The sequence below is a fragment of the Anoplophora glabripennis genome, unplaced genomic scaffold, assembly GCF_000390285.2.
Source record: "Anoplophora glabripennis isolate ALB-LARVAE unplaced genomic scaffold, Agla_2.0 scaffold134, whole genome shotgun sequence".
NCBI classification, from domain to species: Eukaryota; Metazoa; Arthropoda; class Insecta; order Coleoptera; family Cerambycidae; genus Anoplophora; species Anoplophora glabripennis.
In genome coordinates this window covers 822519-848574 of record NW_019416384.1, presented here as the reverse complement: position 1 = coordinate 848574, position 26056 = coordinate 822519, and the positions used below count along the sequence as shown (strand labels likewise).

The window sequence follows — 26056 nt, the reverse complement described above, 5'->3', positions numbered from 1 at the left end:
TAAAGGGTAAACAGCTGAAGAGAGCGAAAACTGCTAGGTACATTACTTACATTTTTTTCATGTTTGAGAGATAATGCCTATTAATTAAGGGGCATAAAACAAGCGATAAGGATGTTGATAAACTTGCACAGTGGCGGAGTGGAGGGGGTGCTCAACCCCTTTCTTAAACAGAACTTCTACGCCAATGACTATTTTTTAAAAAAACTGTTATTTTCATTATCTATATACAGTTTAACAAAAATAATGTCCCTTCTTCTGTTTCGAAATTCCTGTGCGTTTCCGAGTTATTTTGATTTTTATTGTTTGATGTGGTACTAAATTAATTTATTTATAATCAATTATCGGTTAAATATTTAATTCTTTCAACCAAACCTACCTAAATATGGTTTGTTAAGAATTAAAAAAAGTCGAAATCTCTTATTCTTTATCTCTTTCCAATGTAGTCAAAATATTTGTTATATCAAGCCATACTCAAGTACAAGAGTGTTATAAGTTGAAATCTGTTTAGTATACTAATTTTAACAATCCTTATTTATTATGTGCTGCGTAAATACTAATGTACTGCAACTAAATTACAAAAAAAAAAAAAAACATTGAATGGACATTGATGTTAATGTTTATGGAGAAATTTTTTGAATTTATAACAATATTTAATTAACAAGTTCTTAAAACTTTTTGGCAACTGCACAATAATGTATTGTATGTATGTAATATAACAGATTTCAACTTATAAAAGTCATGTATTTGAGTATAGCTTGATATAACAAATATTTATTTAAACCACATTGGAAAGAGATAAAGAATAAGAGATTTCGGCTTTTTAGAATCCTTAACAAACCATCTTTAGGTAGGTTTCGTTGAAAGAATTAAATATTTAGTCGATAATTAATAATAAATAAATTATGTACTTAATTTAGTACCACAACAAACAATAAAAATCAAAATAATTCGGAAACGCACAGGAATTTCGAAGCAGAAGAAGGGACATTATTTTTGTTAAACTGTATGTCGATAATGAAAATAACAGTTTTTTAAAAGAATAGTCATTGGCTTAGAACTTCTGTTTAAGAAAGAGGTTGAGCACCCCCTCCACTCCGCCACTCGAAATATGTGGGGAATGTCGTACAAAGGAACAGCTTCCTTCCCATCAAAGATCTAATTCTCGCCCGCATACTTATGTGACAACAACTTTTTCTTCCAATTAGACAAAAAATTCAGAATTCATTCCCATTGAATTTTGTTGCGTTACAATCAAATGTGCACCGTGGTCCTTTAAAAAATTCAATTTGTACCGCAAATCAATCTACGTCACATCTTTATTTTCATATAATCAGTACAAGTGTACAAACAGTAATCCGCATTTATTGATCTACCGTACAAATTACGAAGACTTTAAGAGTCAAGTGCTTTTTGTACCCCCATCGTTATCTGGATATGTTCACTGACTGGAAAACTTGTTCAACTTCGTATCCATATGTCGCTCTGCCGGGAACATTTTTCTAATTAGATTATCTACAAAGAAACACTCGCCGGTACTGGAAAATTTGTTTAAGTTTCTGCGGCGTGTTTTTTTATTAATTAGGTAATATTACTTACGTAAACTAGTCACTGAAATTGAAGGAAAAAAATTCAAAATGTTTAGTTGATCCTCAAAGGCGAAAAATGGTCGTAGAGCAATAAAAAAAGCAAATTGAAACTTGAAGCTTCTAGATTCAAACTCCAACTTGAAGATCATCTAAACATTTTGATTTTTTTTTGTGTAGTGTACTAAAATGAAAAAAAAATCATTAATACAGTGTTATACAAAGTAAGCTAGTACTTCTTTCACACCGGTAACTTTAAATTAACACCACACTGCGCCAAATCATCCCTCATTTCGCACTGGAATTAATGAATCAATTAGACGAGTCCCACGAAGACTTCTTATCGAGCACTTTAGAGAAAAAGCATCCATAAAAGGTGCCAATTATGAGGATTGTTTAAAGTGTTAAGCTCCCGAGGGATAGCCCGGTTCATTCCGGTCAAAAGAGAAATAGCAGAAACGGCGTCATTCGCTTCACCCTTTCGTATATATTTGGCCGCAACAGCCTATGGAAAAAATATTTTTAAGCATGTACCTAACTACCTGTTATGTTGAACTTCATGTATGTATATAATAATTATAGTCGGGGTTTAATATCATGATTAGTTGAAAATTATGTTTCACTAATAAAAAAATTTAACAAATTTTCATAGATACCATAAATATCAAATATTTGAGAAGGTGTACCTATATGTTCTTTTATGTGAAATTTATAAAGAACTAGCTTTTACCCGCGGCTTCGCTCGCATTGAAGGCATTAATTGATTTCGTGCAACTTTGGCGGCATACGGGCCACAAAAATGACACCTAACCTGAAACAATAAATATAGAAAATCTTTCGTAAAAAATATTTTTTTTTAATAAAAAGTATCCTATGTTAGTTCTAATACCTCCAAAAATATGTATACAAAGTTTCATGATGATCGGTTAAGTAGTTTTCGCGTGAAAGCGTAACAAACAAACTTACATTCACATTTATAATATTAAGTTGGCATTCCCGGAAACTTCGTCATTTCCTCGTATATAAACGGTGTTTTAATTTCACATTGTTTTTCTTATTAAAACTGACTATTATTTAAATGACATTTACTAAGATATTTGTTACAAGAAGTAATTATATTTTCAAAATTGCTTGAAATCGAATTTCACACTCACACGATTTTTGGAAAATGTACAAAATAATGCTGTTAAATATTTATTCTATACTTATATTCAATTTCATGGTACAAATAAAGAGGTTCAACATCTACAGGTTTGCAAAAAAAAAACATTTAAATCTATTATACATATCGAGCAAGGATATTTCTTGTAACTTGTAAGAAATTCTTTGATTTCGCCTAATTCCAAAAATAAATTCCGGACAACCATGTACTTTATAACGATAACACAGACCGACAAAATTTAAAAAAAAAAAATTCCAGAAATCAGACACTATGCTTCCGAAGGCATTTGGCGCGCTGAATCCGAATCTGGCCTCAGAATTGATCCATCACCCTAGGTTTCCGAGATATTCTAACCTAAAAGTGCAAAAAACACGTACTTTTGCTATATTCAAGGTTATGTAACTTGGCGAAAAAAATTTTTTTCTCAAAACTGAAAACATCATTGGAAACGACTATCTTTCCCCTTCAAAACGCATTTTTTTATTTGGAAAAAGCTCTATTTTTCGCGGAGATATCGTCAATTTAAGATGACCAGTATGGCTATATTATTACATCATGGCTAACCCCATAACACTGAGCGCTGCTAGCCCTAATTGTTAGGAACGTTAACCCCAAGCCCTATAACCCCACAACACTAAGCGGAGCGAGCCCTCATCGTCAGGAAGGTTAACTTCAAGCCCTATAACCCAATAACACTAAGCGCTGCGAGCCCTAATCGTCAGGAAGGTTAACCCCAAGCCCTATATGTCTGGAAGGTTAATCCCAAGCCCTATAACCCCACAACACTAAGCGCTGTGAGCCCTAATCGTCAGGAAGGTTAACTTCAAGCCCTATTACCCAATAACCCATAATACCCATTAATTGTGTTATAGGTCGAGCCATGGTTTAATAAGGTAGCTATACTGATCATCTTTAATCGACGATATCTCCGCGAAAAATAAAGCTTTTTACAAATAAAAAAATGCGTTTTGAAGGGGAAAGATAGTAGTTTCCAATGATATTTTCAGTTTTGAGAAAAAAAAATTTTTCGCCAAGTTACATATCCTTGAAAATAGCAAATATACGTGTTTTTTGCACTTTTAGGTTAGAATATCTCGGAAACCTAGGGTTATGGATCAATTCTGAGGCCAGATTCGGATTCAGCGCGCCAAATGCCTTCGGAAGCGTAGTGTCTGATCTCTGGAATTTTTTCCTTGTTGGCCTGTGTAATCTATACAAACATTTTAATTATTTTGAAGAGAACGAATATTCGAGGAAAGAAAAATGAAATTTTAAAGAGACCCAGAAGCCTTTGTCTTTTTCTTCAACTGTAACAAAATGCTTATCTTGCCGAGTTTTCGCCGAGATTAACGATTGCTTGTACGAAATTTGGAATTACGTTTTCAAAATTTCAAAAATCGTCCTTTTGACCGGGCTGAGATCGCGTTAAGCGTTCAGGAGGCGTTGGGAGAGTCGTGCGGGCCGCCTCTCGGCGGCGGTGGCGCCGGCGTGCGTACTAAATGCATATAAAAGGGCCCGCGAGAAGCGGCAAACAGTCTCAACTCATCCTAACAGTTTCAACAGGTGAATACGTATTGCACAGTGCCCAGCAACCTCTTACATACTGTCGCTCATCCCTTTCGGTCGACGCACACTTTCCAAAGGCAAGTTTTTTTTAAACATTTTGATTAGTTTCAATTCATTGCCATTTCATTTGTTTTTCCTTATTATTAAAATATTTAGAAATAGCACAGATTAAAAAAATTTACTGCAAAAAAGTATTCGGTATTAGGAAATTATTAAGTTAATAAATATTAAAATATTTTGTATAATTATTGTACCTTTCTTTTTGTAATAAATGAAAGGTACTTAGTTTTTCGTGGTCATTTTAGTGGAAGAAATAAAAACAGAGTCAGAAATTTGCAATTTGCGTGAATGAAATGCTGATGGTATAAATTCATTTATGTTTTTTCGATAAAGATATGCTATTTATTGCATTTTTAACATAATTTCCATAGAGGTAAAAATTACATCCAAAGTAATTGTTACAGTTAAATTGTTAACCCTTTTTTTTACCTGTCACTCATTAATTTCTACCAGCATATTTTGTATTAAGGTTGAATATTTTCCATACCTAATGCTTGAGGAAAACTATTTGTATTGGTTATTTATAATTTGTCAGTTAACATAATGTTTGCAATGTATTTTTATATTAAAGGACACATCCCCCGACCTAAATTTAGAAGTGAAATTTTATAAAACACCTACATCGATATAAAATTCTAATTACAATTATTTGTGACAGTTCCACTGCGACCAATAGGGATTGAAAAATGTTCAATAACATAGTTTACTACATTGCAGTCGTTCCAAATTCGTAACCTACCAAAATAAATACGTTTTCAGTATCCTTAACAATGCTATAGGCGCGGCCCAGTCAATTTAAAAAATGTAATGTTTTATTTAATAATAAAGATTTCCTTGCAGATTTATTATTTTCTTAATAATATTGGTCTAGGTACATACTCAAGGTTATAGAAATTTTATATCTATAAAAAGAAAAAAACATTACTTACTAAGCTTAACATTATTTTGATGAAAGACAAACCTAGCTCCCTAATACAATTAGTTAATCACGTCATCTTTGCAGGGGTTTGAAAATGTAGACGGTCCCTAAACAATTTTTTTGGTTGCCGTTTTCAAAGAGTCACNAAAGAAAAAAACATTACTTACTAAGCTTAACATTATTTTGATGAAAGACAAACCTAGCTCCCTAATACAATTAGTTAATCACGTCATCTTTGCAGGGGTTTGAAAATGTAGACGGTCCCTAAACAATTTTTTTGGTTGCCGTTTTCAAAGAGTCACAACAGAAAAGAATATTTTTGGATTAGGCGGTACTGATTTCTCAAAGAGGAAACGAAAGTGGTTGATACAAAGGCTCGTTAGTCGTTCGGTCCGGACGAAATCCTCATTTTAAACTTGTCCTAATCAGCGAACATCTCTCAACCACTTTAATGAGGTCAGTACGACTCGCCGACACATGATTATCTTTGTCGGCATTATTTGTGACATAACTTGAAAATTCAAAGGGTGCCTGAACCGGCGTGCATATTTACATTTTAATGGAAATCTTTGAGGACAGAAAATTCGGATTCGCCGGATCTCATTGTGGTGGGTCCGCGTTTCAAATAATTTTAAAATTTGCATACATATTAAACGGATTCTTTAATGGGACACCATAGATACATTTAGAATGTATATTAAGTAATAAGACAAGAATATTGAAAATTATCGACAATGTTTGGTGAAAAATGTATCTGTCTTCTGACTTTACCAATGATTATAGATTTAACAATGTACACTCGGTAAGAAAAATACTGTGGACGCCCAAACAATTGCAGATAAAACTGTTACAATTTGAAGCAAAATAGGCCCCAAATAGTAAAATTCAGACAGACAGGTATACACTTCATAAAAATTCGAAGAAGTTTTCATAAAAAAAATTCCTCTGCTATATTTTTTTGTTACTATATCTACCCATTATAATCGTCAGTATCGCATTTTAGAAATAACGTTTTCCCGTAATTGCTGAATGTAATGAATAACAAAATTATAAAAACACAATTAAAATCATACCAAGCATAATACTATATGCATATTACAATGTGGCAATAGTGCAGCAAATATACATCATCTATATTTACTCAATTGTCAATAAACATCAAATATACATAGTTTTAGATTTGTTGGAGTATAAATTTTTAAACAGAAAAATATATCCAGAATAACAATACCAGATATTAGTAGATAATACTTACAGTTTTTGCGTTATATTCCTGTAGCATACATCTCTGCCCGATTTCTTTCTGTGTAGATCTTGAAAAGAATATAAACTCGTTTAATAATACATTTTTTAATTGGCATATTCTTCTATTTATCTTTCGATCTTTAACTTCCCTTAATTCACCGTTGGTAATATTAAAAATGTCCGTGCATTACACTAATGTCGTTTCCTTTTACCCAAAGTTTTAAATCTCGAATTTTTGCCTTAACCTTCCTCTAATTGAAACGCAGGCAAACACTCCGTTACGGCTATCATCTCATTTTAAAGTTGCCTAAATGGCCCTCTCTTGTTATCCTTCATTTAAGAGACTGGTTTTCCTTTTTTTTTTTGCTTTTTCAATTGCGCCTCTCACTCGTCCTCATTATTCCTCTTTTGTGTACCTAACTGGGTGTTCCTAATGTACTCTTTGGGCTTTTTTAAAGCCAAAGTATAAAGTGGGGAAACATTAAAATTGTCTCTTATGCCCCGAATTGAATTATTAGGCTTTCTGGGAGAATAATACGTCCGAGAAGTCGCGCGGGAAGGGAAAGAAAGTTTTATGTTAACGCGGTGATATTGTCAGCAGCAGTTATGGGCAGGCAATTTAAAATGTGAAAAGACATTATTTCGTTGTACCTAAATATTCACCTCACTAAATGTTGTTAGGGAAACTAGGAATAAATATACTAAATATAAACACATCGTTATACTTTGCCGTCGTAAGACAAGCCCTGGGGAGAAGTCCCGTAAACTTCGCCATTTTCTCGAATCGCAGTACTGAATTATAGATTCCCTGTATAAAAACATAGCATTTGCTGACAGCTCTGAGTCAAGGCGAAGGTGCAATAAAAATTAAGTGGCGAGAGAAAACTCCGGGGATTATGTTAGGGTTGATTTAATTTTCTGGCGTTTTCTTCCTCCCGGCGAATTCCGCAAATCCCACCTTTACCTTAATGGCAGCATAATTAGATCTCGACCGCTTATCGTCGGTTTACATTGATGCAATAAGTTTTGCTTTCTTTCGTTCCTCGCGAAGGTACGTAGCGAGCGCAGTAGGCTTTGCCGACGATGCTTATCAACCGTTTTACATGCCGCGCCACCTGGGAATTACCCCGATAAACTAACCGTCGCTGTTGAGTGGAGCCGTCACGTCATCGGAAGTGTTCATAACCATTAATTGTTATTCTCTGGACGAAAATATAATGTTAATCCATCCACCGGTTTTAAATGAAGGAGAATTTGGAAAAAATACGATTCGGGGCAGACTAAGCATTAATTGAGGTATAAAAAAGTAATTTTCGGTGATAACTTGCAGAAATTTATAGGAAAAATTTAATGAGATCTCTGAAATGGAACAGTTTTGAATAACACATTTCGGTAAAAAAAATACGTGCAATCACGGGATGATATTATATTTTATTGTCTGCATTACTCCTTTTTATTGTCGTTTCTAGTGCACTTTATATTTCGCCGTTACTTGTCAATTTTATTGCGTCACATAAAATTTTCTTGTATCGATTATAAGCACTGCTCATCACTTTTGCCTAATTTTACACCTTTCTATTCTGTTGCGATAAAAATATATATTTACGAGTAAATTAATAACCACGTAAATGGAGAAGTATCAGTGAAGCCAACTTATCTACAATTTTTGGTAAATGTATCGCAACATCACGTAAAAGAAGGTTTTTTGATGGATGACTTCAGAATGAAATTTAAGATTACTTTAAAACTTTTTTCTTAATTAAAATATGGGAGGAACATTTTGTACAAATATTCCGTTAATTTGGGATATGCTTTTAAAATTATTGGATGCGACGTAATTGCAGTACCCACACTTTTCTTTGTGACGTTTCATGAGTGGCTAAATAAAGTCACAGTACATCGGTGTGAGATCTGCAATAAAACTTTCTAATTATATTACGAACTTTGACGGAAGCGGTGAAAATTTGCCGACAACAAAAGTTAAGCGGCGGTTTTAGGCCGACGTATGCAAACTTTTAACTTGCCTAATTAATAAAGGTACTAATACTAAACGGAACAGGAATAATCTAAACATTTGAAAATGCGTAAGAAGAAGTTTCTCTGCAAATTCTACCCATTTTGTTAATAATCTTAATCTAATCTAATCTAATCTAATCTAAGAGATGTTGTTCTATTATCTTAACACGACTGAATTTCTTAGTACATACATCAATTTTAGTTGAGATGAAGCCACACCGAGGCGTATCTTAATTAATACACAGTGAGTGGTAAGGGGGCTGCGATTGCGATTAAATTCCTCGCTTTCCTTCAAATGAATTGGAATTCGCACTACGCCGAAAAACCGTTAAAATGGTATGCAAATGTGTAGAAAAACGATAAACGAAAACAAACAACCGATAACAATTTTTACTGGCGAAGTATTGCTCAGTTGAGAGAAACGTTTTCAAGTTTCTTTTGATGACGCAAGCAAGAAACATTCCATTGCGTATCTGGCAACATTTCCAATAAATAAATATGAATCCGGTTCACCCTTCAATCCCTGTCACGGATCCCGTTGAGGCAGAAACGCAAATTGAGTATTGAATGTGTACAGTTCGCATGCATATGACACGGTGTTATAGCTGAATGGGCTTCAAATGCATGTGCGTCTATCGCCCAGTCTCGTTTTTTAACGTTGCACTCGTTGTTTGTCAAATAATAGGGAAAATAGTTAACAATATGACGAACCAATTTGACGAAGTACCTGTTGCAAGGCTCCTTTAATTCCTGTATTAGATTCATAACAGTAGTCCTAATTTAGAAACACATTTGTGATCATAGATATAGTATTCCCACATATTTTGCAAATGTTGCCAACGATAAAAAAATTATAGAAATCGTCCTTTCTCCCCCACATGATTCCATCTTATCTCTTTTCTACACCACTTCTAATTTTGTCAAAAGGGTACTATTTTCTTGTAAAGTGTTCAATTGTCTATCGAATTGGTCTCTTGCAAAATTTGGATTAAAGTAACCTTTTTTAAGAGAAACACCTTTGTAGAAAATTTGTGAATCCAATTTTATTTTCATTCATTTTAGTTTCGCATAGTAGGCTTGTGCTATTCAAAATAAAATTAAACATCGCCTGTCACTAATGTCAATGTGTATACAAGTGAGTTAAGTAAACTAGTTTATAAGCTTCTTTTTGTCATTTTTACGCTTTAATTTTACAGAATCTTTGGGGCCCTGTATCTTGTTAAGGAGGCATTTGCGACCCTATGTTTATTAAGACTTTTCGTCTTAATTTTTCATGTATTACTTACCCTAGAAGTTTGTCAGCGGTTTTTTGAATCACCCTGTATACTGCCTTTGTATACCAAGTTGGTATATTCGACAAAAAAAATCACTAAACAAACGCAATCCAACTCAAAAATGCAGTTCATTAAAAAATAAAAAAGATTTCAGGTGTTTTGAATCCACAATTTCCAACTCCCTGGTTTTTTGCGTTCGACATCATAGTCGATTTAATTAATCGACCTGTGAAATTATGCAAATTTTAATAACAAAAATAGGGCATTTACATTTTTGAAGTTGATTATAAATTCACAGTGTGGTAATTGCCTCGACGGGAGATGCCGGATACTCTTTTGGTGTTCAATTAGATTAAACGGATGGGATTCCTCGAACAAAAAACCTGTTGATTCAGAGAAAATTCAAGGATGTTACTATCAAATTACTGAGCTTTGTGATATATAAAAATTATAGAGGTTCTGAGATGTCTTAGTTGATTTAAAGTGGGAAGAAAGAAACGTCTAAATATATTTTAGACGAGTTTTTCTGTAATATACCCCTTAGCAAACAATAAACTCCGATGAATTCTTATAAGAACGAACAGGAACTTCTTTCGTCTTTTGCAGTAGAGACATCAGCCCACGTGTAGACGGTGGAGCAATTATTTTTGCGGATTAATTACCACTTCTTTGAGCAACTCGCCATGAAGACGTTAAGGGTGTCTTCCTCTAGAAATGAGGCTCGCGAATTATAAACTTATAATTAAGTTCGGAGTTTTTCAGAATCTAGAAGTTTCATTTACCTGTACAAGGGGTGCATTGTTTGTTTTACGGTGTCCATATCCCGGTAATTAAAAAGACCTTAAAAAAAAATTAATATAAGGAAAATATATCAATCAGGTACTAAGTTTAAATAAATATGATAAAAAGTAATAAATACGTACGTACGTCACATTTTATGGAAGTATCCTGTAAATAAAATAACCTTTCCCATAACATTTGTGTCTAATAAAGGTGTCTAATTTCTAGTAAAAGCTCCTTGAAATGTTATTCTCGCATGCCACCTAAAACACCCACATTGATATTATTGTAATTGAATAAGGGAGACGTTGTATTTGAGTGTAGTCGTTGTTCACTAATCTACTAAAAATCTATTTATAAAGGTCTCATTTTTTGTAAACAAATACATTAAGTGTGAGTCTTGATTTAAAATTTCCTTTTTAATTTCTATTCTGCTATGCTCTATATATCATTCTTGATAATACTTTAATAACATCACTCATACACCGAGAGAAACATTAGTTTGCATTAGTAGTTTTAAGGATAACTTGTAATAAGTTAGTTCTGGTTAATTGATATTTATAATTAATAATTTTACCGGCGTGCAATGCACCCTTACCGTCTGCTGAAAAAGGAAATTATTGAACCAAGATTAGACGAAAGGGGATGGATGTGAACCGAAACAGATGCGCTACAATCTATCTATTACTCAAATATTTATTAGTTGTCTTCCGTACTCTGTCGTAAAGATCGCAGGGAAGGGTGGAATATCATATCCTACGAATAACTTCAGGGGAAACTCATGAAAGTGTGAAAAACTGCTTTGTTTCACAATTCTTTAGCACATTTTTTTGAAAAAAATTCAACGTCAGTGGTTACAATTTATCACGCCTCTAACGAAACATAATTTTAGGTGCGAAATATAGAATGAATGACGTAACGATGAATCTTTTTAATTCCAGGACTTCACGTTATAAGTAAGCTAACCAAGAAGGCATCAAAATGAGGTGGCCAGCTATTGCATGGTTCGTGGTCGTGGTAGCAGTGGTGGTACTTCAGGGTAATTGGGCGGCTAGGGCTGCCCCCAGTCCACGCAACGAAGATATGTTCAGGGAGCTGCTGAAGTTGGATCAGATGTATTCGTCCATAGCCAGACCGAGGTAACAGTCCTTCCGAATTTTTCCCTTTGTACTGTTAAAAGTACGGCAAACAGTTTGTAATCCTCTTTTTCTTTTATTAAATAATCATTTTTTTGTTGTTGAAATTAATGAGGTGGTAGGTATTGTATTTTACAAGCTAAATATAATATTACAGTTTCCCTTATAGCTAATGAACTCTTTGAAGTAGATAACGCCTATATTTCTACTCATTACTTTCGAACAAATTTCGAAAAGACGAATCTACTACGTCAGAACCAACTCAAAATTTATATTTATTACTCCATTGTATGATGAAGTTGAAGGAATGATATAATTTTCTGTAAAAAACGATGTTTTTTCTAATTCTAATGTTCGATTATTTTCTCGACATATTCTGCTATTCGTCAGAACGCTCTATATGTGTATGCCGATACCCTTTGTTCAGTGGAAAGAGAATAATGGATCACACACACGGTACACTTTTATACGAATCAGTTGCTTTATTAGAAAATTACACTTAACTTGTAAGGTCGCATCAGTGACACATCTCGCCCCTAGATTTTTATTAAACAAATCTCATTCGTTTCCCGTAAACTTTACACACCCCGTATTTCTGCGCCTCAATTAAACGACAGCGTGAACCAGACGAGTGTCCGGCCAAGATTAAAGCCGTTTATCCCGTCCCTGACTGCTGGAATCCGCCACCCTTGGCGATACTTAAACGAAGATTTGTCGCTGAGACCCAAACTTTCACGACCATCCTCCCAAAGCATTATCGTCGTTCTTTTCTGCGATAGGCACCCTTTTAATTCCTTATCAAGCGGGCTTAAAAGTAACTAAGAAGTGCTGAGCGGCGGAAAACTAACATTTGTACTATATTTAGCTTTTGCTTTTTTCATGCATCAGGCAAACTTAGTTGTCGGGACTTTTTTTAAGATCAGTATAAGTACGATTCTGTTAAAAAATCTAAAGTTTCATCAAAATATGTCTGAAATCGATTTCGCAACATTTCTACCTCGTATACTTCAAACTTTTTAAGTTTTTGCTTAAGCTTTAAAAACATGCTGCTTTTTTTTTCATTTGACAACGGTTGCTAGGGACGTGTAGGTACTGTAGGTGCACGGATTTCGGCGATAAAACGGAAAACCTATATTTAGAATATCTTTTGTTGTAGAGAAAAAATATATAAATATAATTGCAAATATTCTGAAATAATCTATTTAAGATTCTTATGGGTTCGATGACATTAACGTTAAATGGAAATAAACCACACAATTTTCATGGCACAATAATTTCCTCGGTCATTTCGTCTGAAGGTCGGTCGGGTTTATCTTTTACGAACATACAGGATTTAATGAAACAATTTCTCGTACTAAACGTACAGCGTAAGCGTTCTTGTCTTAAGGGGGGTATTATGTACTGCACAAGGGAGGGAAAAGTCTTTAAAATTGCTTCATTCGGCAGACAGAAAAATCACCGCTTTAATGCAGGTAGTGAAATTGCATCTTCTCTTAGTTTTCCTCATTGCATTACGAAATTATTAATACAACACCAACATATTTTATTAATATATATAATAACTGTAAATATAAATAAATAACGCTTTAAAAAGCAATTATTTTTAAAGGATAATAGATACTAAAGAAAATACTTATTGCCGGACAGAAATTTTATCTATTTTAAAATCAGGAAAACTTGAAAACTATGTAAATATAGAACGTTATTTGAAACTTTAATTGTGAATCAAGCTGCATGAAGTTCGAATAAAATCGAGATTTGATTTGAAATTGACACGTTTTTCTATGAATATATGCCGATTTTTATTCCTCTTAATTGCAATCAGACATATTCCGCGACTTCTTAAATCTCCATTGAAAATTCAGGAACCCTTAGTAATAAATACGATTTCATTTGAATAGAATCCCCAATTAAGTGATTCCTATAAAAATCCCGACTCTATAGTAAAATGTTTTCTAAGCAATATCGTTCTCTTACATATTTCTCGGTTTAATGCAAGAATCACGAATGTTTACGGTCCAGAGAATCGAACTTTTAACGAATACTGGCATATGTAAAACACAGTAGTTTCAATAAAAATGTATTGCGCGTCGATGGACCGAAAATTTATGAACGATTTGGAGAAAGCCGAGCCATAGAATTTAATTGAAACTTTAATATATTCTCGGCTGGGTAGAAACACGGTGTTAAAATGCATTTTACATCGGAAACGTCGACGTGAAATATTAGAGGGTAAAAACACGATTTTCCCGATCGTTATTGCTTCCTACAAGAACATATCTAGTTAGAATTTTCATTACGGTCAGTTTTACATCATGGGCATTATTCTTCTATTAATAATTATTACGATATTCCTAAAATCGAGTACAAGTATTGCAGTGATGTGAGAAACATGTGTCACCTCTAATCCGGAGTATAATAAAATCCTGCTCCCTTCGCTTCATTGCGGCGCCATCAACAGTTAGTCACATGTGTTACCTTGGCTTATATTAAACAAATCTGCGTGAAGACGAAGTCCCAAGTCCCATTTATTAATTTAACTACATACGTGGGATGTAATATCTGCTGAAATTATAGTTTTGTCACCCTTTTTTTAGATGATTTAAGTCGGAGCTGCAATTTTTAAGGACATTCCTAAAAATAGATGAGCAGTACCATTGTCGTCATTGTTATGCAAAGATTTGCATAAAAAAGTGATGATAAAATTTTCTCTTTTTGCATAGAAATTAGTATTTATGTTACCTATATAAACACAATATTTATGATTTATTAATAATTAGTATTGTTTATGCTGGTTTCCTCATTTCATTTATGTTGCCTAATAATAGATAATTATTTTTTATGCCAAAATTATTGCAAGCCATAAAGTAAAATTTGTTTTTTTTTTTTGTTGCAAGGTAAAAATTAATTTAATATTTTGTGAACGTAAGCCCGATGTACTTTAATTTTATCCGGCTTGCTATTTTCTATTAAATATATTTACATTATTTAATAGTTTAGTCGAAATGTTCAGAGTTTTTTCCTTTAACAGCAGATGCCGCAAGGTTTTCGAAATTGCGTAATGAATTTTTAGGGAGTAAGCTTGATATATATTTAAATTAATTCTTTTGTGTTAATTTAAAATAAAGGGCGCCCCTTTCTGGTTTTTGCATAAATATTGAAAAAGTTTTACACGAGCCCCGCCGACGAATAAAACAAATATACATAAAAAAAGTTGAAAATGTATTTGAGCGAAATTTTGCTGCATGGTAAAAAGGGTTCATTTGTAGTTCGAACATGCCGTCAAGACTTGAATTTACGTTTAGTATTAGTGGAGTCACGGATATTCGAAATAAATAAAAGACTTTTGTATGTAGTAAAATGAGATTAAATAAAATTCAATCAAAACCTGCAACATCCATCTGCACAGGGAAGTTGATATATTTATACAACATATCGTTAAACAAACAAACAGGCCTCGGTGGACTGGAACAATAATATATTATATGTATTTCATGTAAATCATCCCTGTCGTATCGAGTTGTAATTCAATTGTTAGTCCCACAAAGACCTGCTGCTACAATGATAAAGACGACGGGAATTATATGGGTAGATAGATAAAAATACCCAAGGTACAGATATGCGACGGGTTGTATTACTAGTTTCCTGAATTGAAAATATACCTTGTGTTATCGCTTTCTATATTAACATATTAGAGATTAGTGCGGATAACCTTGAGAGCCAAGTTATGAAACTAAATTTAAATTGCATCCCTGGGCAGTCTAAGGGATTCTAGCGGGACTACAAGTTGGCGTAAGTTTGCCGAAATCAGGAAGTTTCAAAACAAAACTGAGAGTCGCCTAAAGCCACTTACGCCGACGCTGTTTTAACGACTCTGATGATAAAAAATATAAATTTTGATGGATTATACATGGTTCCGAAAAAGTATCATCCTATATATTACTGCGAAAGACAATTCTCTTATTCTTAAAAATATATTACAACTGAATCAACTATTTTAATAAATTTGGAAATAAATAAAGGAAATAATGAAATTATCTAACAATCTAAGTACCTACATATAAACTTTTTTTTACTTTTAAAGACATTAGGTATGACGTTAAAAGTTTTATTAATGACATAATATTGCATTTTAGTTTCAAAGGTATTAAGTATTAAATTCTAGTTAATAGTTAAATAATTTTAAGTACTTTTAATGGAATTTTGGTGTGCAGAGATAATAAGATGAAAGAGTCTAAACGTATTTTATTTGCTTTAAAATTTATCAACAATCTTCTGTGTATATCCACTGACGTCACTTTGCTTTGCAACGCATAAAGCCAACTTTGTACGGATTAATCCAAACATGCAAAACTCCGCCTTAAATTTAAACGAATTAGTATGTACACGGCGTGCACCTCTCTCGGAAGGTTTCTTCTTTCGCGGGGTTAAATTATAGTCGGGTTACATGCATGACGGTAAAGGAGCACCTTTGTGGAGTGGTTCAAAAGGAAGCACAGGCTATGCAACTCTCACGTATACCCGGGGGATCAAAGTTAATAACTCCGTGGGATGTTGACGCGCACCTGTCATTGTTAAAAATCAATCTAAACGCGGTGAGATTACAATACCTACAGTAATTTTCGATCATATAGCTAAGCTTATAAAGAAGCCCTCAAATAACACAGTATATTTGTTTATGCATTTGCCTTGCGTTTCTCCTGACAAATATTTACTTGATATTGGGGGGTGTAATGACATTTAAAGATATGTCATATACAGGGTGATTCAGTCATAATGTCATTAATTTTAAGAGCAGATAGAGAAAAATGAGTATAATACGATGGCGTGATTAAAAAAAAATTTAAATGCATATTTAAGCTGAAAAAAAATATTTTCAAATCATTATTTAACCCCCTTTTCAGGCTGTTACTGACCGGCTGACGTCACAATATTATGCACGGCTACGATATGAACCTATGAACAACGCGCCCTAGATGCAACGTTGCCATATTTATATATTTTCGCTCATATAAAGACAATAAATAAACGGTTTTGCTCACGTCAGCCAATAATAATTTAAAATGCTATAAATTATTTTTTATTTATGCAATCAACATATTAAATTGTTATTGTTGCCCAGCAAGAACCTCGAGGTCTGAGCATGCCTTGCCAAAAATCAGTTTTTATTAGCATCATAATTTTAATATTTTAACAACATTTGCTGTAAGCCCGAAGGGGAAGGTTTTCAAACAATTCTACTAAAAATTAGTAACGCGGCCCATTCAGATGTTCAGGTAGAAAATGCGGCCCAATTAAACGATCGCCATTGACATTGACACCGAATCTCCTCTGAAAGCTATACCACCGACGAGTAGTGTGCGGGTAGTAGTGTGTTTCATCTGACCAAATGTGACTATTATGGCTGCAAAGAAATTAGCTGTTTCACTTTAAATAAGATTTAATATTGAAGTTACAAAACCCCAAAAGTTCAAATAATTTAAATTTCATTTCATAACCATTTCAATTTCGTTACAGAAATAATGTCATAAAAAACCAACACTCACTAGATAAATTATAAAGAGAGGATAAATTGTATGCAGTATTTAAATATTGACTGCAATTAGAAGAGAGACTTGTATATTCCATAAAAAAACAATGGGACGGAGACAAATAAACAACTCGGTACGTCGTGTTTCCGACCTAGGGTAACCTGTGGTTCAGTAACCTTTTAACCCAGTTTTAATTTGCACACGTGCACCATATAGTCCAGGAGCCCGATGTGCAAACAACTTATTCTTAAATATTTGACCTCTTGAATCCAAAGAAACTTGGTCGCAAAGCCTGAAAGTGGTCAGTTTAATTGTTATCAACAAATTAAATGTTTAAATGGCTGTAAAAAGTTTATTTTTATAGCTAGTACAATTTATTCGCTAATAGTTACGTTTTCTCATAACAAATATGTATTTTTTTGGAAATTAAAAAAAATTAACTTTAACCAAAGTTATTGCAAATTTAGTGCAAATTTCTTACATTTTCCGTCTCCGTGCGCACTAATTTTACCATATCTGGTTCTAAGTTCCATTTATTTATTAATTTATTTAATAATTAATGGCATCTTAGAAAGTTGTGAAATTTCAACGAAAATGCCGGTTTTAATTGTTTATAAGGTTTTTTTTATTATTCAACTTCGACGAAAAGCCAAAAAAGTTACCGGATATTGTTCTTTGCATTCTAACAATCAAGCAAGGCATGAAATCATTGTTAGGATGCGAGGAACAATAACCGGTAACTTTTTTGGCTTTTCATAAAAATTGAATAACAAAAAAAGTTTTATAAACCAATAAAGCCAACATTTTCGTTGAAATTCCACAACTTTCTAAGCTGCCATTAATTTTTAAATAAATTAATTAATCAATGGAACTTACCTATCTTGTAAAATAAAGTTTAAGTTTTAAAATGAGATGTGCGTCTCAATCCGTCCAATTGAACCAGAGATATGGTAAAATTGGTGCGCGCAGAGACGGAAAATGTAATATATTTGCACTAAATTTGCAATAACTTTGGTTAAAGTTAATCTTTTTTTAATTTTCAAAAAAATATATGTTTGTTGTGAGAAAACGTAATAATTAACAGATAAAAAATTGTACTAGCTATAAAAATAAACTTTTTACAGCCATTTAAACATTCAATTTGTTAACAACAATTAAACTGACCACTTTCAGGCTTTGCCACCAAGTTTTTTGGTTTCGAGAAGTCAAAATACTTAAAAATAAGTTATTTGCAGCCGTGGAATTCTGTTTGGCTACGGAAACCTATCTGGCCCCTAGCCCCTAGACTAATACGAGTGTAGTAGCAAAAAGTTGTCGGTCTTTTATCAAAGGAAAATCGTATCAACAAATTTAATTTAAAATCTAAAATACCGGCTGTTTTCGTAGTAGCTGTAGTCGCCCAGGTGCATCGAGTGTACGAAGTGGTCGGTTATATGTCAAATACTAACCTGGCGAGCTTGAACCTGAACTTGGCAACGCTGTTCCTTTAGCCGACAACTGTTCGTGACATTACGTTACAAAATTTTCCGAGCATCCGGGCATCGGCAGGGCAGCCCTCGTAACGGGAGTTATGGGTTGATTTCCTTCATTTTTAAAAGTCGAGAAAAAAATTTTTTTTTCCGATTTTCTGTCTTTATTAAGCCTTCCGAATACGTGGTTAAAATTAATGACATTATGACTGAATCACCCTGTATACTTCGTAGATCACCAATACTCAGTAGTGACTCTAAATGAATTAAAAGAATAGAACATAAAAGTTATTGAAGGAAACGAAAATGTAGCAAGAGTATTACGGATGTTTTTAAAGTCCGTAGATGTTTTCTGTTTATGAAGTAGTGTGCCTTTAAAACAGGTCCGTAACTGATAATTTTATGTGGCTCATTTCAAATTAAAACGTACCTGTTTTCAAAGCGACGCTGCGTCGGTTTTCACACTTACAGCATGCGATGTGTTGAAAATGTTGAGGAATTTGTGCATGCCCATGTGTATAACCCAATGTAGTTGAATTGAGAGTTGGCTAACGCGTGCTGGTGGTAGGTAGTGTGCGAAGCGGGCCCGTCCAAGGCGAAATGGGTCCGAAAGTTCAGCGCGCCATCAACATGCTTAGGCTTCAGGAGCTCGATAGGCTGTACGCGGACAGAGCTAGACCTAGGTGAGCAAAAAAAAATACTCGAACGAGACACACACACTTAACTTTTCTTAACTCTTCCATTTTTCCTATTTTGTTTGTTGGTTTGCAATTTCTTTTTTTTTGTATTTTTTTGCCGCTAGGTTTTCTCTGGAATTTGGTTCACTATGTGGCTTGAAATGTTGATAACTTTATATTATTTTCACAATTTTCCATTCCTAAGATATTAAATAAGCATATATGCCTACTGACAGCCATACTTAAATGCTTATTTTTACTGTTTTCGGTGTTGTACTTGCGTGTAGTTAATGCTACAAGAACTGAAAAAAATATATTGGGGTGTTAGATGACTCTGATTAACTTATTGTTTTAATGTTTTGTTCTAGATGAAAGGAAGTGTAACTCTGGAGAATCCGAGTAGTACTTTTGAATAAATATCGATAGGGCTTTTGGTATTTTTCCAAAAATTATCTCTTTTGAAGTGATCAAGTTAAAAAATCCACTACTCCTTATTGGTACTAGTTGAAATTTACAACTCTGGTTAATATGATTTTCCTGTGACACACACAAAACGATTCAAACAAATATCATTATAGACGTTTACATATTCTGATAAAATATTTTTTAATCGATTCAATTTCGAAAAAAAAGGAAAAACAAAGAGAGCGCTAAAAAGACAATCACAAACCAAGTAATGTAGCAGAAAATATCCACAACAATAAGTACTGTCCTTAAGGAGGTTCGATACCAAAAGAAAAATGGTAAGAATGTTTTCAAAGCAATTGAAATCTGTTAATAAATATGCAAACTGACTTGTGTAAAAATATCAGATCGATTGACAACGTAGTTTTTTTGAAAAATGAATTTAAAAATTATGCTCTTTTACACAGGCTCTTATGGGAGTTGGGAAAAAACTTCAATCAAACGTGAATATTGCTCTTAAAAATGGTTAGGATCGGGAAAATAAAATTGTAATTATAGAATTAAATATTACTAAACATTTTAAAACAATAAAAATATGCACTTACAATGTAATTATTGAGATAATGGAATGAATAGATAACGTTTTAACAAATTTGAACAAACATCTGATCCAATGAAAGGAAATATGGCAACACTGTACGCTGAATTTAATGCTTGGACTGATGCGTTATATTTGAATAGCTCAATTATAGATTATAAAATTATTCCAGTCGAAAAAATATGTAGTAATAATTAATATTAAATAAATTTTTCGTGATCTAAAGCAATATACTAGCAATTTGAAACAAAAATTGAAAGGATCTCTTTGCAAAACGAACAGTTTAGTTGTTATGTCATAATCTTCAATTTGACAAGTCGACGTCTCACCATCATACATTGAACTTCTTGATAGTTATCATATGGATTCTCGGTTTGCACCTTTTATTTTTTTCTCATCAATCCACATTCTGTTTTACACTCATTTTATACTTTTCAGTCATTACTTTTCCTTTGTACCTTGGTTGTTCATTCATGTTTACGGAATTCGCGCAAAGTTGACAGTAATGACAGTTGACCCAACTTTTACCACCACGCCATGGCAATGTTGCCAGATTTCCTCCATAATTTTACAAGTTCGTAATGAATAAATAGACGCTTTTATTCAAATAAAAAGTGAACCGACGTGTATTAAACACGAAAAAAATATGCAAGCTAATATGTGTTGTATAAATTTCATTCTAAATAGCATACTTAGTTCGCTGAAATTAATTTATGTAAGGTTGGTACTGCAACAAGACTCCCGTGTATAAACATAGGCATACTCTCCGCACCGCCCGCCCCGTAAGAGGTGTATCGAATGTCCTTAAGAGGATTACCTAATGATTTTATAGTCGCTATTAATCCTCAATTTTCTTTAAATTGCCGCAATTGGAAGCTGCTCCTTAAAAATAATATTTAGTCTCAAAATTTCCAGCAAAACTCGCCGTAATGACGATATACCGCCACTGCTGGCAACCCTGTGTCATTCGTTAGAAATAATTATGTTATTATTATAGCTAACTGCTGAGCATCGGGCAGATGTAATCAAATTTTTGTCTAAAGACATCGCTGACACACTTTTTGGGTCATTTTAGAGGAAAACTCATTAATCTTTACATCTCTGTAATATTAAGACACCGGTGTCTAATAACCTGTACTAATATGAGGTGTTTCCAATTTGATTATCTCGGTCAGCTTGGAAAATTAAAAAAAAAGTAGTTTTTGAAATTAAATCGCCCTGTGACTCGAAGAGGGATGAGCGTTTCTGAAAAAATGTTCACATAAAAAACCCTATTAATTTCCAATAGTATTATGACATACATATACCTAGATTAGATATATACATTAGTCACACTTTCGAAATTTAATATTAAATTAAAATTAAATTTCTCGAATTCATTTCTAGTAGCTTATTATTAACACATCAAAAATTCACTTCATTGCAGTCGAATGCAATATCGGAAAGTGACAAAGTCTTTAGGCGTGGGCGCGTCGAACACTTTGTTCAATTTTTATCATCTCCGATCTGTCCGGAAAAGTTATAGGACACAATGTAGGAAACTCCATGGCGTACGTGTTATATACATATTACAAGTAGTAGTACTTTTATGTCGCCAAGGGAATAAATCTGGAGTTTGAGTTAGTTCCTTTAGCGTTGATATTTCAGATCAGAATCCAATTTCTCGGTCCACTTCCCGGCTAACATAATCTAAAACAAGATGAGAACTGAATTATAAAGCGTTCGTTTGATAGTCAATACGCAGTCGAACGTTTACAGCTTAGCGCGTGCTACTTGAGACTTCATCAGAATATCGAAAATTTTTCGTTGATAACTATTATTTCGATATAAATTTGACACGAATATTTCAGTATAAGAACGATCCGGCATTTTATTATTATATAACAAACTGAGAAAAGTAGATACAGTTTTATCATTAGAAATATCCACAGATTTGTTGAGCTGAGAGAAACATTAGTTTGCATTGAATCATTTCCGTTTGTCCTAAACTAATCCTAGATTTGAATACATTCGCGCCCACAAAATATAAGTATAATAACTAAGTAACTTTAATTGTTGTTCATATTTCATAGATCTGGACAAGCTTCTGTAAATTGCTTCAGTAACTTGTGGGCCTGCACTCTCCGTTACGGACTTTAGGCTTTTTTTTCGCGAGTGATGTCGAATGTTGTAGTATGTGCAGTATGAAGGAGTGAAAAGGTGTAAACTGCCATATAACAAGTAAGATAAAAAGAGATAGAAATAGTAACTACAAGTCAGATATTCACCAATATTCAGTCGCGAAAAAAAGCCTTTTATTTCAGTGCAATTGTAACCGTTATTATTAAATACTCTTGAAATGTGTTCGATTTAATTTGAACTAACCACTTTCAAATGTATCTATATGTAAAATTATAAACAGTTCTGTATTATTCTACATAGATAACAAACAATTAAGCAATTTAAATAAAAAAAAAACATACCTGAACTTACAGGTTAGTAATGTTATCAGTGTAAAAGCTTTTGGAATGATCGGTTTCGTGGGATTTCAGACGATAAAACCATTTTGTAGCAGCAGATTTGCAAATTAAAACATATTATCTTTTCGGTAATCGAAGTAACATCGACCATGTCATGAATATATTTTCGTTTCTACCTGATTAGGAAGTCAACCGATTGCAGCGAAGTGTAGCCGAGAACCTTGCACAGTTTGCGAAATTTCCTAGCAGCGTTTAATCTGTTAAATGTTTCTCAAATTGAGCGGCTGTTAGTTTCTAAATGCATATTGATGCACGCTGTATTTAGTTACAGATTAGAGGGTTTTAAGATAGAGTAGGTAAACGCTTATTTATAAAAATACTACCGAAAAATATTGCACACATTACGCAAAAATAAGATAAGAGAGATTGCTATCATTATGTTTATGGGGTGTTACTAATATTTCAACAATCAACAAAAAAAGCTGCTATAAACTGGAAAAGATAAATGTTAAAATTTGCAAATAGTTCGCTTTTTTTTAACTGTTACAAAACAGCTCAAGCAATTTCATGCGGATATAGATTTTTTGAAGTTTGCAAAGAGGAATTCCGTTGCACCTACTTAAATCCTAACGAACGTTCGGGTCCAGTTCACTAATTACATTTAATTGAGGCATTTTGTCTTAACGTTTGCAGCCACCTAAAACTTCCAATTATCAGTTCGTCCTCTAATCCCTCCAAATTAGCAGTGTAGGCGGCTTCTCCACGCTTGTAACGATGATTAACTCTTGTAGGAGTCCGTCGCCAAGCAAACAGTAATATACGGAAAACAAATCGAATAAAACACACAAGTAATAATTGCATCACGGGCGATGGACGGTTGGCATTTCCCGATTAGGGCCAATAAATCAGCCCTGAGCCATACAACTCAAACATCTCGGATAACAAACTGTTATTTCCAGCGAGCTGGTTTAATAAAGTCGACGGCGGTGCCTTCGATAAGCCGCCGCCGACTACAGGCGAGCAACAGGTAAGCCAGAGGCGCGACAGGCGTTTTCATGTTCGGGTGTTCAGTGTTTTTGATATTTTTTACAAACATTGGATCGTTGTCAGGAACATCATACATAGGTATTGTACAAAATTGCTTCTTAAACAAATACACTTATTAGTCTCTATTAGCGTGACACTATGGTATGACGTTTTAGGAGTCGTTGCTGGCAAAATAAACTCTATTTTACTTCATATTAAAATGATTCTAGCACTTAGCTATTGGTACTTTATCCAAATTTAGTATTTTACTGCTATCGATCTTAAAATATCATAGACTTTACACATAAAATTATGATGTACTTTGAAAAACAATGTGCTAAAGTAAACGTTATGCTAATAACCTTTTCCGGTTGATTTAAAGGATCATTTTTGTTTGCTCCCTAATTACGTTGAAAAAATTAACGAAGTTCAAATATTATCATTTTAACCGCTGCGTTTTTCTATTTCATTTTTATAAGGAACTTTATATGAAAGTTACATCCGAAACTGTAGCAAATTTTCCTCACTATCTAATGCGCTTTGAACCTTAATTGTTTGCAGTGTGTCTCTGAAGCAAATAACAATAATAAAAATGCTTTTTCACATTACCACATTAATTCTCATGTCTGTATCTAGTATTAATTAATTACGTCCAAACTGTGATTTTTGTGTTTGATTCCAGATTCGGCAAACGGGCACAGAGCAATTCCAATTTCGCCGCTATCGACTACGAGGGCCAGGTAAGATTGTTTTTAATTTTTCGTCGTCGTATTGACCTCTCTCACCTGTGGGAGTCCAGATAAACTGAATAGGGCAGCGCCGTCGCCCGTCGGTGCACAAATACGAAACTTTGAGCTTTCTTCTCGATTAATATTTTTTGTTATCGATTATTTATTTAAATCCTCCCTCAAAATATGGATACAGGGTGATTCAGTCATAATGTCATTAATTTTAAGAGCAGATAGAGAAAAATGAGTATAATACGATGGCGTGATTAAAAAAAATTTAAATGCATATTTAAGCTGAAAAAAAATATTTTCAAATCATTATTTAACCCCCTTTTCAGGCTGTTACTGACCGGCTGACGTCACAATATTATGCACGGCTACGATATGAACCTATGAACAACGCGCCCTAGATGCAACGTTGCCATATTTATATATTTTCGCTCATATAAAGACAATAAATAAACGGTTTTGCTCACGTCAACCAATAATAATTTAAAATGCTATAAATTATTTTTTATTTATGCAATCAACATATTAAATTGTTATTGTTGCCCAGCAAGAACCTCGAGGTCTGAGCATGCCTTGCCAAAAATCAGTTTTTATTAGCATCATAATTTTAATATTTTAACAACATTTGCTGTAAGCCCGAAGGGGAAGGTTTTCAAACAATTCTACTAAAAATTAGTAACGCGGCCCATTCAGATGTTCAGGTAGAAAATGCGGCCCAATTAAACGATCGCCATTGACATTGACACCGAATCTCCTCTGAAAGCTATACCACCGACGAGTAGTGTGCGGGTAGTAGTGTGTTTCATCTGACCAAATGTGACTATTATGGCTGCAAAGAAATTAGCTGTTTCACTTTAAATAAGATTTAATATTGAAGTTACAAAACCCCAAAAGTTCAAATAATTTAAATTTCATTTCATAACCATTTCAATTTCGTTACAGAAATAATGTCATAAAAAACCAACACTCACTAGATAAATTATAAAGAGAGGATAAATTGTATGCAGTATTTAAATATTGACTGCAATTAGAAGAGAGACTTGTATATTCCATAAAAAAACAATGGGACGGAGACAAATAAACAACTCGGTACGTCGTGTTTCCGACCTAGGGTAACCTGTGGTTCAGTAACCTTTTAACCCAGTTTTAATTTGCACACGTGCACCATATAGTCCAGGAGCCAGATGTGCAAACAACTTATTCTTAAATATTTGACCTCTTGAATCCAAAGAAACTTGGTCGCAAAGCCTGAAAGTGGTCAGTTTAATTGTTATCAACAAATTAAATGTTTAAATGGCTGTAAAAAGTTTATTTTTATAGCTAGTACAATTTATTCGCTAATAGTTACGTTTTCTCATAACAAATATGTATTTTTTTGGAAATTAAAAAAAATTAACTTTAACCAAAGTTATT

The 26056-nt window shown here is 33.5% G+C and overlaps 1 protein-coding gene across 2 annotated transcripts in view; it reads left to right on the top strand.

Annotated features, from left to right (window-relative positions):
- Positions 1–4287: 4287 nt before the first annotated feature.
- LOC108903792 overlaps positions 4288–26056 on the top strand; it is a 30496-nt gene continuing 8727 nt past the window's right edge. Inside the window, exons 1-4 of one of the 2 annotated variants that reach the window (XM_018706089.1) lie at positions 4288–4388; positions 11547–11744; positions 19314–19424; positions 24589–24646. In XM_018706089.1, the coding sequence (XP_018561605.1) occupies positions 11587–11744; positions 19314–19424; positions 24589–24646 (327 nt within the window). In that variant the 5' untranslated portion in view covers positions 4288–4388; positions 11547–11586. The remainder of the gene's footprint in view (positions 4389–11546; positions 11745–19313; positions 19425–24588; positions 24647–26056) is intronic. The other variant, XM_018706088.1, reaches the window with a different exon arrangement.